At 45.0% G+C, this 12243-nt stretch overlaps 1 protein-coding gene across 1 annotated transcript; it reads right to left on the reverse strand.

Moving 5' to 3' along the window:
* Positions 1-5702: 5702 nt before the first annotated feature.
* LOC118099065 lies at positions 5703-9576 on the reverse strand. The gene is made up of 2 exons (XM_047341832.1): positions 9529-9576; positions 5703-8400 (listed from the first exon to the last, which is right to left on the reverse strand). Exon 2 carries the CDS (start codon positions 8386-8388, stop codon positions 7288-7290), a length of 1101 nt encoding a protein of 366 aa, XP_047197788.1. The 5' UTR covers positions 8389-8400; positions 9529-9576; the 3' UTR covers positions 5703-7287.
* Between the last annotated feature and the right edge of the window lie 2667 nt (positions 9577-12243).

Genomic DNA, 12243 nt, shown 5'->3' on the forward strand with positions numbered 1-12243 from the left:
ATCGTGCGGCTCTGCTGGTTGTGTGTGTGCCGCAGCTGAAATCTGGTCGTACAGTAAAATACTAGCTGGGATCAGGCTGGAATCTGTGTCTTACTCGTCAACTTTGTTGGGTACTGAGAGTTTCTCTTTGTTGTGGGCCTGATCCTACTCTGCTGAATCAAACTGTGATGGCAGCAGTGATCTTGGAGCTTTCTGTTTTTCCCTGCTGGTCACCAGCTCATCTTCTTAACAGATGAACCCAGTGTCACCACCATGAAACATTTACTCTACATTTTACTCCCTAACTAGAATTACTGCCCTTCAGTTGTGCGCCTCCTCCAACCAGTGCAGTTTCAATATTCATACATTTATTTCTTGCCTCATATGAGACCATCGTGACAAAATCCAATCTGTTCATCTTTGAGTCAAAGTAATGTTAGTCTGTTATGACCATCGTGACAGAATATGACCTCCCAAGACATTCATGGTCTGACCCTTCTCATCAAATCACAATGATGCAGAACTCCACCGGTTAATGAGGCAGCCTTGAAGAGTGGAGATCAAGTGCTTTGAAATGAAACTATTCATTTACCTGCGCTCTGTCTTCTGGTCTCTCACTGCACTCACGTTGTTGTGTGAAGGACTTGTTTCTTCTAGATGGGAGGAAAGAAATAAACAGTTGGATGAACTAGAAAACTCCTCCAGAGAAAGAGAGAGAGAGAGGGAGAGAGAGGGAAGAGAGAAAATTTGAATTTTGAAAACTTTTTGTGTATTTACGTCATGTGTTCATGTGTTCAACCCAGTCAAAAGCCTTTTCCTGGTCTATGGAAATAAGACCAGTCTCTATTGCCAATGAACTGGAGAGGTCCAAAACATCTGGAATCAAAGTGACATTGTCACTTATGAGCCTGCCGGGCACACAGTAAGTCTGGTCAGGGTGGATGACGGACGCCATTACCTCCCTCAGTCTGAGGGCCAGAGCTTTGGACAGGATTTTGTAATCTGTGCACAACAGAGAGACCGGCCTCCAGTTCTTCAACTCTTGTAGGTCTCCCTTCTTCGGCAGCAGGGTGATGACGGCCCTCCTGCAGCTCAGAGGTAGCCTTCCATTCTGCAGACTGTCATTGACTACCTCGAGCAGATCCTGTCCTAAGATGTTCCAGAAGGACTTAAAGAAATCAGCAGGAAGGCCGTCTATCCCTGGAGCTTTGCCGCTCTGCAGGCTCATGGTGGCTCTGTGCAGCTCTTCCTTTGTAATGTCTGCGGCTAGCTCCGTGTTGTTGCTCCTGCTTACCTGAGGGAGACCATCCAGAAAGCTGCTGTGCACATCTAGATTACTTGACCACTCACTCTTAAAGAGGTCTCTATAGAAACCGGTAGCACACTTCCTGATCTCAGACGAGTCTTGAGACTTCAGAGCCGCTACCCGTTCGTAAACAGTGAATGGTCTTCCTTTGTCCATGTTTCTGCTCCAACCCAAAGAAGAACTGGGAGGGGGCATCCATCTGTGAGATGTTCATAAACCGGGACCTGACCAGAGCTCCCTGTGCTGAGACGCCCAGCAGGTTGGCTATAGCTATAGCCGACTGCCTCTGGCCTTTAGTGGTTTCTGAGAAGGTTTTTATGTCGGGGTGGGGCGTCTTCCTGAGAGGAGAGAGCGCTCCCCTGGATGGGCTTCGCCCCGCGGCTTGCCTTGCAGGCTTTGGCCTCGCTGTGCCCAAACCCTGAGTTCTTCCTCTTCTGGGTCATTTTGAACAGTTCATCATCACTCATGTCTTCGTCCAGCTCCTCACACATCATCTCAGCTCTGCTCTTTAACTGATTCTCCTCAGTAACGTTCTTTTCGCTCACTTCATTCACGGTTAAGTCTTTTTCAATTGACTCTGTTTGTCTACCTGCCTCTTCAGATACATTGTTAACTGGGGGATCTCCCCCCTGGACTCCCACCTCCGGGAGCGGACTCTCCGGAGCTTTGGAGGCTACCTGAACCTCCTCAGTCTCCGGAGCTTTAATTGATTAAAGTTACCTCGGGGCACCACCCTTCAAAGGAAGGGAAAAGATAGCCAATTTATTGATTAAGTCTCATAAAAGTTCTAACTACAAATTTGGAACTCTGATTAACAATTAAATTAATAACTATAACCAAAATTGCCATATAGATAGTTAGCTAAGTTGAAGGATATAGAGTTCTTGACAGTGTAGAGGTTGGCAAAATTCACTTATGCAACATTAATGAAAAAACATTTGTGAAAGAAAAACATTTATTACGAATATAATAAAGTATAAAAACACAAATTACTGACGGTGTACTTACTAAATAAAGATATGTATGTGAGTATGCGTGTGTGTGTCGGTGTGAGACCCCTTTGGAATGTTTACGACATGTGGCGGGGGTCAGAGAGATTGGTGCTGAGATATGCGTGTGTCTGTGTTGGTGCCAAATTAGAGAAAGTTACTAGAGGCATGCAAGGAAAGACTGAAGAGCATAACTAACATTAACTTTCAAATAACTTGTAACCAAAATATCACAGCAACTCAAATCAAACTTATAAACATCACAAGGAATCAAATAAACAGTCTTTGTTTAGCCTAGTATAATTATTAAGCCCAGTTGTGTTACCCGTCCATGGAAAGGGAAAAAAGGTTGCTGTGCTGTTTGAAGTTCTGTGAAGTCGTCTTGCTGGTTTTGTGGCTCCTGCCTTTGTGGTTCTGTTGTGCGGTGCAGCTCAGTTGCTGTTTGAAGTTCTCCGGCAGGACATCGCGTCGCTGCTTGAAGGTTGGTAGAGCTTGGATTGGAGGAGGTTTCCCTCGCTCGGTGAGTGGAAAGCTGCACCTCTTGCGCAGACAGAGAGGTGGGCTCCTCTCGGAGGGTCGCATCGAGTTGAGGAATCGAAGAAGAGCAGTTGGACAGACTTCTCCCCTTGGAGGGATTGCATGGAAAGAGAATGAAGAGGGGGAGACCTGGCCTTATATTGGCCCGGTGACCTCACAGGTCATGGGGCCTAGAGTGACCAATAGTGGTTGACCCTTGTGTCTCCGGTCGGTTTTCACACCTCTGTGTGATGTTGAGGCACCCTGGGAGACGGAGTTCTGGAGGCCCTGGTTTTCTCCAGACCAAAGGACATGCGGCTTTAGGCTTTTGACTACACATGTAGGCTGAACTGTAGTTCCCAATGTTGGGCCATGGTTCTTTGTGAAACCACTACATGTTCAGTCAAGAGCCTGAAGCCGCATGTTCCTCCAAGACTCAGTCTCCCAGGGGCCATCAAAAACCAGAGCAAGGAACTCAGTCTCCCAGGGGGCATCAGAGGTGTGAAAACCCCCCCAGGGACACAGGTTTCAACTCCCATTGGTCACTCTGGACTTTTTACTTTTACTCGATACATTTGAACAGAAATTTCGGTACTTTCTACTTCTTATATTCTCAAAACTGGCTCGTACTTGAGCAGCGGAGGTTGGAGCAAGCGTGCCCCTGCCTTGGGAGATAGACCCTAAGCGTCCGGAGGTTGGTCGGGCTGCCTTGGTCGACCGGGTCGAGCAGGCTGTACCGGTGATGATCCCTCTGCAGGTTCACCTTCAGAAACTTTGTTACGAGTTTTACTTCCTCTAGAGAGTCCAATTTGATCGTCTTCTTGGCTGACTCTGGCAGGGCCGATCCAAGGACCCCACTAAACCATCCAATGGGGAGTAGCGATGTGTGTACAAAGGGCAGGGACTTAATCAACAGGAGCACATTCCCCATCCATTTATTCCCTTTAGAATTATCCAGGTGCTCCTGCAGGAGCTCGGTTCAGTTCAGTCTTTATTATTCTGTCTGAAATTTGGCCTGTTCTTCTCTGTACTAGCACTGTGCAGGTTGTTAACAAAAGAGGAAAACTATCCTATTTGTGTGCCTAGGACTTGTTTCCTTTTACTGAGTTATCATAAGGGGCATTGTGCGTCATTCCTGCTACTGATTAGAAAGTGAAAGGTCCATGTTTAATTCTTTAGTGGTTATTCTGGGGTGTATTAGTGTTCTGAGGCACTGGTTTATTCTGTTGTGTTGGTTCTTTGTTGTCCCCTGAAGTTCAGATGCACTAGTCCATTACTATTTGAACCTCAGCATCTGGGGTTCAAAATTTGTAAAATTATACATTATCTTTATTTTTTTGTTATAATTTTTCAGTCAGTTGAAATAAAGCCTGAAGAGAACACTTTTTGTGTCTGTATAGAATATAAAAAGCACTTTGCATTATTAATTTCGGTACTTGTACTTTTGATACTTAAGTACATTTAATATGAGCGACTTTAAGACTTTGACTCAAGTCATTTTCATACAGGTGACTTTAACTTTTACCGGAGTCACTTTCAGGTAAGATATCTGTACTTTTACTCAAGTATGGCTTTCAAGTACTTTATACACCACTGGTAGTATGTAGCATGTAGCATGTAGCATGTAGCATGTAGCATGTAGCATGTGTGTAGCAGTACCTTCAGCAGGCCTCTCATCTTGTCGAACAGGACCCTGAACTCCTCCTCGGACAGATCTGGGAACAGTTCCCTCCTCAGCAGATCCTCCGTCATCTCTTCTTTCTCATAATAAACTTTCTGAACGATTCCGTTCAACAAACCGCTCAGAGACTTCGCTGCGTCCGCCATGTTTCAGCCCGGTCACATGACCAACACGGGGCAAGTCACGTGCGCGAACGGCACTATGGGAGTTGTAGTTTCTCTGTATCACTGAGCTTTAATGTTTTTACCACCACGAACTGTGAATGAAATGGAACAAAGGCTGACGTCACAGAGAACAGTGTTTGTTTCTTCACATGAGACAGACGACAGGAAGTGAGTGAGTCTCAGTCATCGTTAATGTGCTGATTGGATTGAAGACACCTTGAAATGATTTTTGTTTCTCCAAACCTTGTTATGGCACAGTTCACGTAATGTTTAGAGGTTGGAAAGAAATTGAGAATGAATTACACGTCTTTAATCTGGTGAGCAGAATTATAAAACTAAGATTCGAGATCCAATACGTAATTGCCAGACAACTCAGTTGTTTGGAATTTTCCTCAGTAGCTCACAACCAGAACAATCACAGCATCACACAGACTCCATCAGGAAGACGGCCAGACAGCGGCTCTTCTTCCTCCGCAGGCTGCGGAGGCTCAACATGGATGCCAGGATTCTCTGCAATTTCTACAGGTGCACCATAGAGAGCATCCTGACTGGCTGCATCACCGCCTGGTACGGCAGCTGCACCGCCCTGAACCGTAAGGCTTTACAGAGGGTGGTGAAGTCTGCCCAGCACATCACCAGGACGGAGCTACCATCCATGGAGGACCTCTACACCCAGCGGTGTAGGAAGAAGGCCAACCGGATCATTAAAGATCCCTATCACCCCAGCCATAAACTGTTTTGCCTGCTGCCGTCTGGCCGACGGTACCGCAGCATCCGGGCCCCCCCACCAGGCTCAGAGACAGTTTCCTCCCCCAGGACATAAGACTTTTAAACTCCTCCAATCTGCAATAACTCCACTAAACCAGCACCTTAGCATATTTGCACTATTGCACATAATTGCACTATTGTTTTTTTTCTTTAGGTGTATATATATTTAGATATATATATTTTTTTCTATTTTAAACTTGATATTCTATTTTATATTATTTTATTCAATATTTTTTAACTTGTAATATTCGGAGCATTGCTATAAGAGAGCCTGTGACCCAAGCACAAAGAACCAACACAACAGTCAAAGATGTTTATTGTTGAACTCCCCTGAAAGATACAGAGTCTTACACACACATTTAGATATGCATCTATATGTAGACTGTATATGACTATTGACAGGGACATGATATTATAATTTAAAAACAGTTATATTCCATGTTCATGTGTAAACAGACAGAACGTGCACAGCTACAAGCTTTGGGCTGCAGATGTTTTCACGTGCACATCACTGCTGACCCCGTTTCTGAGTCTGATCAGAGAGCAGAGGCCAAATTCCATATTTGATCAGCGACTCTTCCCGTCAGCCTGAGCTCGATATTCAGCTGTAAATCATCCAACAAGCACACAGGTAGTTTTTAAATCAGTTGTGAGGCATATTATAGTTACTGCATTATTTCATTTAACAGAGGAAAATAAACATCAGACTCAGTATCAGCACTAAAGCAAAAAGAAACACATTATAAGACTCCTCCACACACTCGAATCTGTGGAAAGCTCTTTGAACATTAGCAACGTTTCAGTCAGAGATTCTTTGAAGATGTTTTTCTCACTGAGAGTCTGAAGCTTCATGTGTTTGTTCCATAGTTTCATCTGGTTAGTTCTGGTTTCACATTGTAATTCAGGGACTAAAGATTTCAGACACGACGACAGTTGAACCGATTTTTAATCTTATAATTGTCCGAACACTGGACGATTTGGCCAGAACGTGAAACCACAAACTTGCCGACTGTAGGAAACAATCTCACAGTGACGATTGAAATCTCACAGAAACGCACGAGATTCCTCTTCTTCCGTTGTTTTATGGCGGTGTGGAACACTCGCGTGATTGGACGAGACTTCAGAAGGAAAACAAACATGGAGGCGTGTTCTGTTTTGCAGCAAAAAGCAGAAAAGAAATGAAAACCACTGATGTCGTCATGGCCTAGAAGGCCGAATTGGCTGATACAGTTTGTAGCCTGAGCTGAAGCTGAGTTTTATTGTTTAGTCGCAGCTGTAAAAGTACACAACATCCTCATTGGCTTGTGCTGTTTTCTGTCGGAGCCAATTACCGTGGATATGAAACATGTTTCATGTCAGGAATGACCCTGCGATGGTCAAAGGTGAAAACTGGGTCTGAAGTGTGTCGCAGCCTTAACGAGCAGCGATCGAAGGGGCAGAGAGAACATCACTTGTTTATCACAGGAAACACAGGAGGTTCAGGAAGTGAAGTGACCGGAAATAGGACAACATGTGAGTTTCAAAATAAAACGAGGCAACATGCAGAATAAAAGGGTCGTTAAACTAAAGCGGAGATGTGACATTGATTTGTTTTGATGTAGAACACTTGTGTCAATCAGTAGAACTACACAAACCGCCGCAGTGAGCACGAGAGGTCCCGGCCCGATGAAGCCAACAGAACCACTTCATCCGCAGAAAGCACTAAGAAGACAAATAATAAAAACTCATTCTCTGGGATTGAGCGATTATTGATAAAGACAGATTGAAAACCGATTAAGACACAACGTTTGCTAACTGAGAGCTTCACTCACTCATTCTGCCTCTGACATGAGGCAGTTAACGTGTGCGCTGTCACAATCATCAGCTACACACGTTTGAGTGACCTTAATTTTTACGTCTTTTACAACACTTCTGGTTGTTGCTTGTGGAGGTGGATGCTTCATCGATGACTTCCAACACCACACTGACCTGGCGCTGTAAACTCTCCCTGAAGGCCAAACGCATGTATTCAGCTGACGTGTCAACAGGAACTATGATATGTGCCACAGTGGTGCTGCGTCCAGAAGCGCGTTGTCCGTTGAGCTGGATTTGCAGGTTGTAACACCGCTGATTGTTCCTGTTGAACAGTCCCTGGTTGTCAAGGCGAAGATTGCTCGATGTAATCAACTCGGACCTGGACTGGTCAGTCAAGCCCTGGTTGTTCCATTGGTTAATTAAGTCTACGGCTTCATTGCGTAACTTTCTGTTGGTTGGAGCGATGTTACGAGAATCTCCTTCTTCTCTGAACGTGGTCACTCTCCTGTTGTTGTTGTCTTCCCTGGTACAGATCACTCTTGGATTATTGGGTTGTCGTTTGGCGCGGTACGTCTGGGAAGACACACACTCTCCAGGACCGATCACTCCACAGTAATCCCAGTCGTTGTCGAATGTTGTGTAGCACCAGGTGTAACTCTCACCATGCCTTCCACACTCGTGATTGAAGCGACAAGGCTCATTCTTGTAGGTGTGGTCTGGTAGAGGTGAGCAGTACTCCCAGTCATCTCCATCATGGCACCAGAAGTAATCCTCTGACTCATAAAACTGACAGCTGTCAACACATTGTCTCTGATACCTGGTGTGATAAATCATTGCCCTCGGCTCCACCCGAGCACATTTGCCCCAGGATCCTTCCCACAAGTAACACTGGTAGAAGCTGTCTTCTCCATATTTGCCACAGGCCTTGAGACAGTGGTTGCCTTCGTAATCAATGTCCTCTCCTGGTGAGCAGTAGTCCCAGCCCTTTTGGGAATTGCACTTGTAGTAGTCAGAACCGCGCTTTTCACACCTGTTAGAACAATGCACATCGTACGTGGAGGTGAAATGTGTCGCCGGACATTCGTCAATGCATTGATCCAAAAAGGTGGAGGTTTCTCCAGGCGTGAGCCACAGTGAGAAGCAGAGGATGAAAGTGAACGACAGAGTGGAACCTCTCCTCGGATCTTCCATTTCAGCTCTGTGCTGCAGAGAGGAGAGAGGGGGAGGGGGAGAGATAGGGGGAGAGAGAGAAGAGGGGGAGAGGGAGAGAGAGAGAGAGAGAGAGAGAGAGAGGGGAGAGAGAGAGAGGGGGAGAGAGAGAGAGAGGGGGAGAGAGAGAGAGAGAGAGAGGGAGAGGGAGAGAGAGAGTGGGGGAGAGAGAGAGAGAGAGGGAGGGAGAGAGAGAGAGAGAGAGAGAGAGAGAGAGAGAGAGAGAGAGAGAGGGAGGGAGAGGGAGAGAGAGAGGGGGGGAGAGAGAGAGAGAGAGAGAGAGAGAGAGGGGGAGAGAGAGAGAGGGGGGAGAGAGATAGAGAGAGGGGGAGAGAGAGAGAGAGAGAGAGGGAGAGAGAGAGAGAGAGAGAGAGGGAGGGAGAGGGAGAGAGAGAGGGGAGAGAGAGAGAGAGAGAGAGAGAGAGAGAGAGAGAGAGAGGGGGGAGAGAGAGAGAGAGAGAGACAGAGGAAGAATATAATTAAATTGGAATATTAATCGATGAGTAAAAGATTCACCTGAACAAGTTAATATAGTTAATCAGTACATTTTAGAATTCAGTAAATAATTATGGAATAAAAAAATGTAAATGTTGTTAAAACCTTTATAAATTATGGATTCACAAATTACATTAAGAACACAGATTTGAATCGGATATTTAAAATGAGAATTACCTTTCTTGTTTACGTTTACATCTGAATGCTGAGATAGTGAAGATTATAATTATAATAATGACGATGTCAGAAATAAACTAACGATAAAAGAAATTTAGAAATAATATTGTCAGAAAAATACTGTAACAGTAAATGAGTGAATGAGACTCAAACAAAACAAATAAAATAAAAAGGAAAAGAGTTTATGAAACTGTTTTGAAGAATCTATTTAAAGTCATGTTTATTTGTAGTCTCATATAACTCTACAATAATATAGAGTTACAGACATACTGACAATGCAAGTATATGAATAATAACGACAACAACGACAGTCAGAATAAAAAAGATTGAGTAATAATAGAACCAATGATTATAAAATATATCTGTTGATATTTTTATGAATTAAATCGATCAAGGCCCTCAGACGTGGACATTTCTTTTCATGTCTAGAGATAATAGAAAAACTGTTACCGTCTGTTGCTCGTTCCGAAGTCTGTTATTTGCTTCTGAATTTCTGATATATATATACGCACGGTGTTGGACTGAAGCATTGTGGGAAACCTTGAACCTTGAACCGATCTCGTTAAACATTGTTCAATATTTCTGTTTGAGTCCAAGTGACCTTAGATCACATTCAACTTAATCTGCTTTATCGTCATCGTGGTGCACAGACGGAATATCCTCCTCCGTGTTTATTACATTGCAGAGTGCATATTATTATTATACATATGATTGTATAAAGTCATTATAAGAACTTTTGTTGTGTTCATCTATATTTTGTAGTCGAGTGTCAACAAACACGCTCGGAAATGTTGTAATATCACAGACGACCGAGGGTCAGACGATTAAACAGATAAGAGACAGTTCCAGTCAGTGGAAAAACTAAGAAGAAAACAAACGAAAACTCATGTGTTTTTATATTGGATTGGATTATATTACAATTACAGTAGGTAGTTAGTTAGTTAGTTAGTTAGTTAGGTAGGTAGGTGTGTATGTCGTCCAGTAACAAGTAATAACAGGTTGCACTGGTTGGCCAACATAATAAAAAACTTAAACAGATTATAAAGACAATATTCAACACACACGCACGCACGTGCATATGGATTACATAAGTAGGTTGTCGTGGATTTTGGTTCATCACTGCTGACCCCGTTTCTGAGTCTGATCAGAGAGCAGAGGCCAAATTCCATATTTGATAAGCGACTCTTCCCGTCAGCCTGAGCTCGATATTCAGCTGTAAATCATCCAACAAGCACACAGGTAGTTAATTAGACGAGACTTCAGAAGGAAAACAAACATGGAGGCGTGTTCTGTTTTGCAGCAAAAAACAGAAAAGAGAGAGAGAGAGAGAGAGAGACTTTTTGACTTTTAAGATAACTTTTATTTAGATCATTTCATGATCTCTCCAATAGTAGCATCAGCAAAAAAATTATAAATAACACTTCAATCAGATCATATTTTACAAAAGAAAAAACTACATGTCACACACACACACATGGAGTTTAAAAATGAAGGACCAGTGAACCGTCCTCCTCTACTGAACATAGAACCTGTCTGATCCCCCACTGAGACGTGAAAGCTTCCAGGTTACTGGTCAGGCTGTAGAAGGCGTGTTCAATTCTCAGGCGAGTTGCTACCAAACCATCGAAGCACTTCTCCACATCTGTCCAGCCCCCACCCAACATCTGGTTCTCCCTGCTCTTCCAGTGTTGGGGATCGGGTCCAGACAAAGGAATGCTGAGGCCTACAAGGGCCTTTCAGAGCCTGCCTCGAGTTGTTTCCTGCTGTGAGGCCGAAGAGCACCCAGAATCCTTTTGGGGCATCCATGTTTTTTTTGACCGCCGCCCGAGGTCAAACTCGGGCCTTCCATTGGCTGAGAGCCAACAGACCCCACGGCCCCCCCTGGAGGGAGGCCGGACACTTCTCAGGTAATAAATACATTATCCCTTCAATTCATTGCTTTTTCCCGTGCGCTGAAGATAGGACCACAACCTCTCCCGGTTCCTCCAGATGATCCAGACACTTAAAGGGAGCAACCAATCCAAACGTTTGTATTTTTATTTTTTAACTTAAGTTCATTCTTTTATTTTTGTGAACTTCCCTTTTTTACCTGAGCTTTATTTTGAAACGACCGCGGCAAAGTCTTCCACTCACAGGCCGAGTCCACCGACTTTTTCTGGATCCGCAACCACAGCTGCTCCTCAGCTGTTCATACCTGCAGAAGGGCAAGAACCATTCGCCACAAAGGGCAAGACACATTCACCACGAAGGGCAAGAACCATTCGCCACGAAGGGCAAGACACATTCGCCACGAAGGGCAAGAACCATTCGCCACGAAGGGCAAGAACCATTCGCCACGAAGGGCAAGACACATTCGCCACGAAGGGCAGGACACATTCGCCACGAAGGGCAAGAACCATTCGCCACGAAGGGCAAGAACCATTCGCCACGAAGGGCAAGACACATTCGCCACGAAGGGGGACACATTCGCCACGAAGGGCAAGAACCATTCGCCACGAAGGGCAAGAACCATTCGCCACGAAGGGCAAGACACATTCGCCACGAAGGGCAGGACACATTCGCCACGAAGGGCAAGAACCATTCGCTACGAAGGGCAAGACACATTCGCCACGAAGGGCAAGAACCATTCGCCACGAAGGGCAAGAACCATTCGCCACGAAGGGCAAGAACCATTCGCCACGAAGGGCAGGACACATTCGCCACGAAGGGCAGGACACATTCGCCAAGGAGAACGAGACGAATTCTCTCCTATCCGGCTCAGCTCAATCCCCGCTGCCACCGCGCGAATCAGCTGTTCTAGAGGCCACGAACACAATTCACTTGTCTTCCCGGAACGCGCCGCTCGCACATCAACGAACCGCGGACCAGCAACAAGTAAGAGGCTTATGTCTGGGCAGAGACTAGTTTAAACATTAGCGTGTTATTACTTGAGTGTATATTTCTCTAGGACCGCCGACTCCCTTTGTTTTGTGCCAGCGTGTCGTGACGAATCTGCATTTCCGGCCACGCTGCCGTACTGTGTGATTGTCAGACCTATTTTGCTGAGATTTTAACCCACTAAAAGATTGGTACACAGCTGGATGGATCTTAGTTCGTCCGCTTGGGTACCGAGTGGTATAGTCCCCGCAAAACTGTCTCTGGTGGTGTTTTGAGATCTCCTAACCC

The sequence above is a fragment of the Hippoglossus stenolepis genome, chromosome 2 (assembly GCF_022539355.2).
Source record: "Hippoglossus stenolepis isolate QCI-W04-F060 chromosome 2, HSTE1.2, whole genome shotgun sequence".
In the NCBI taxonomy this organism is placed as follows: Eukaryota; Metazoa; Chordata; class Actinopteri; order Pleuronectiformes; family Pleuronectidae; genus Hippoglossus; species Hippoglossus stenolepis.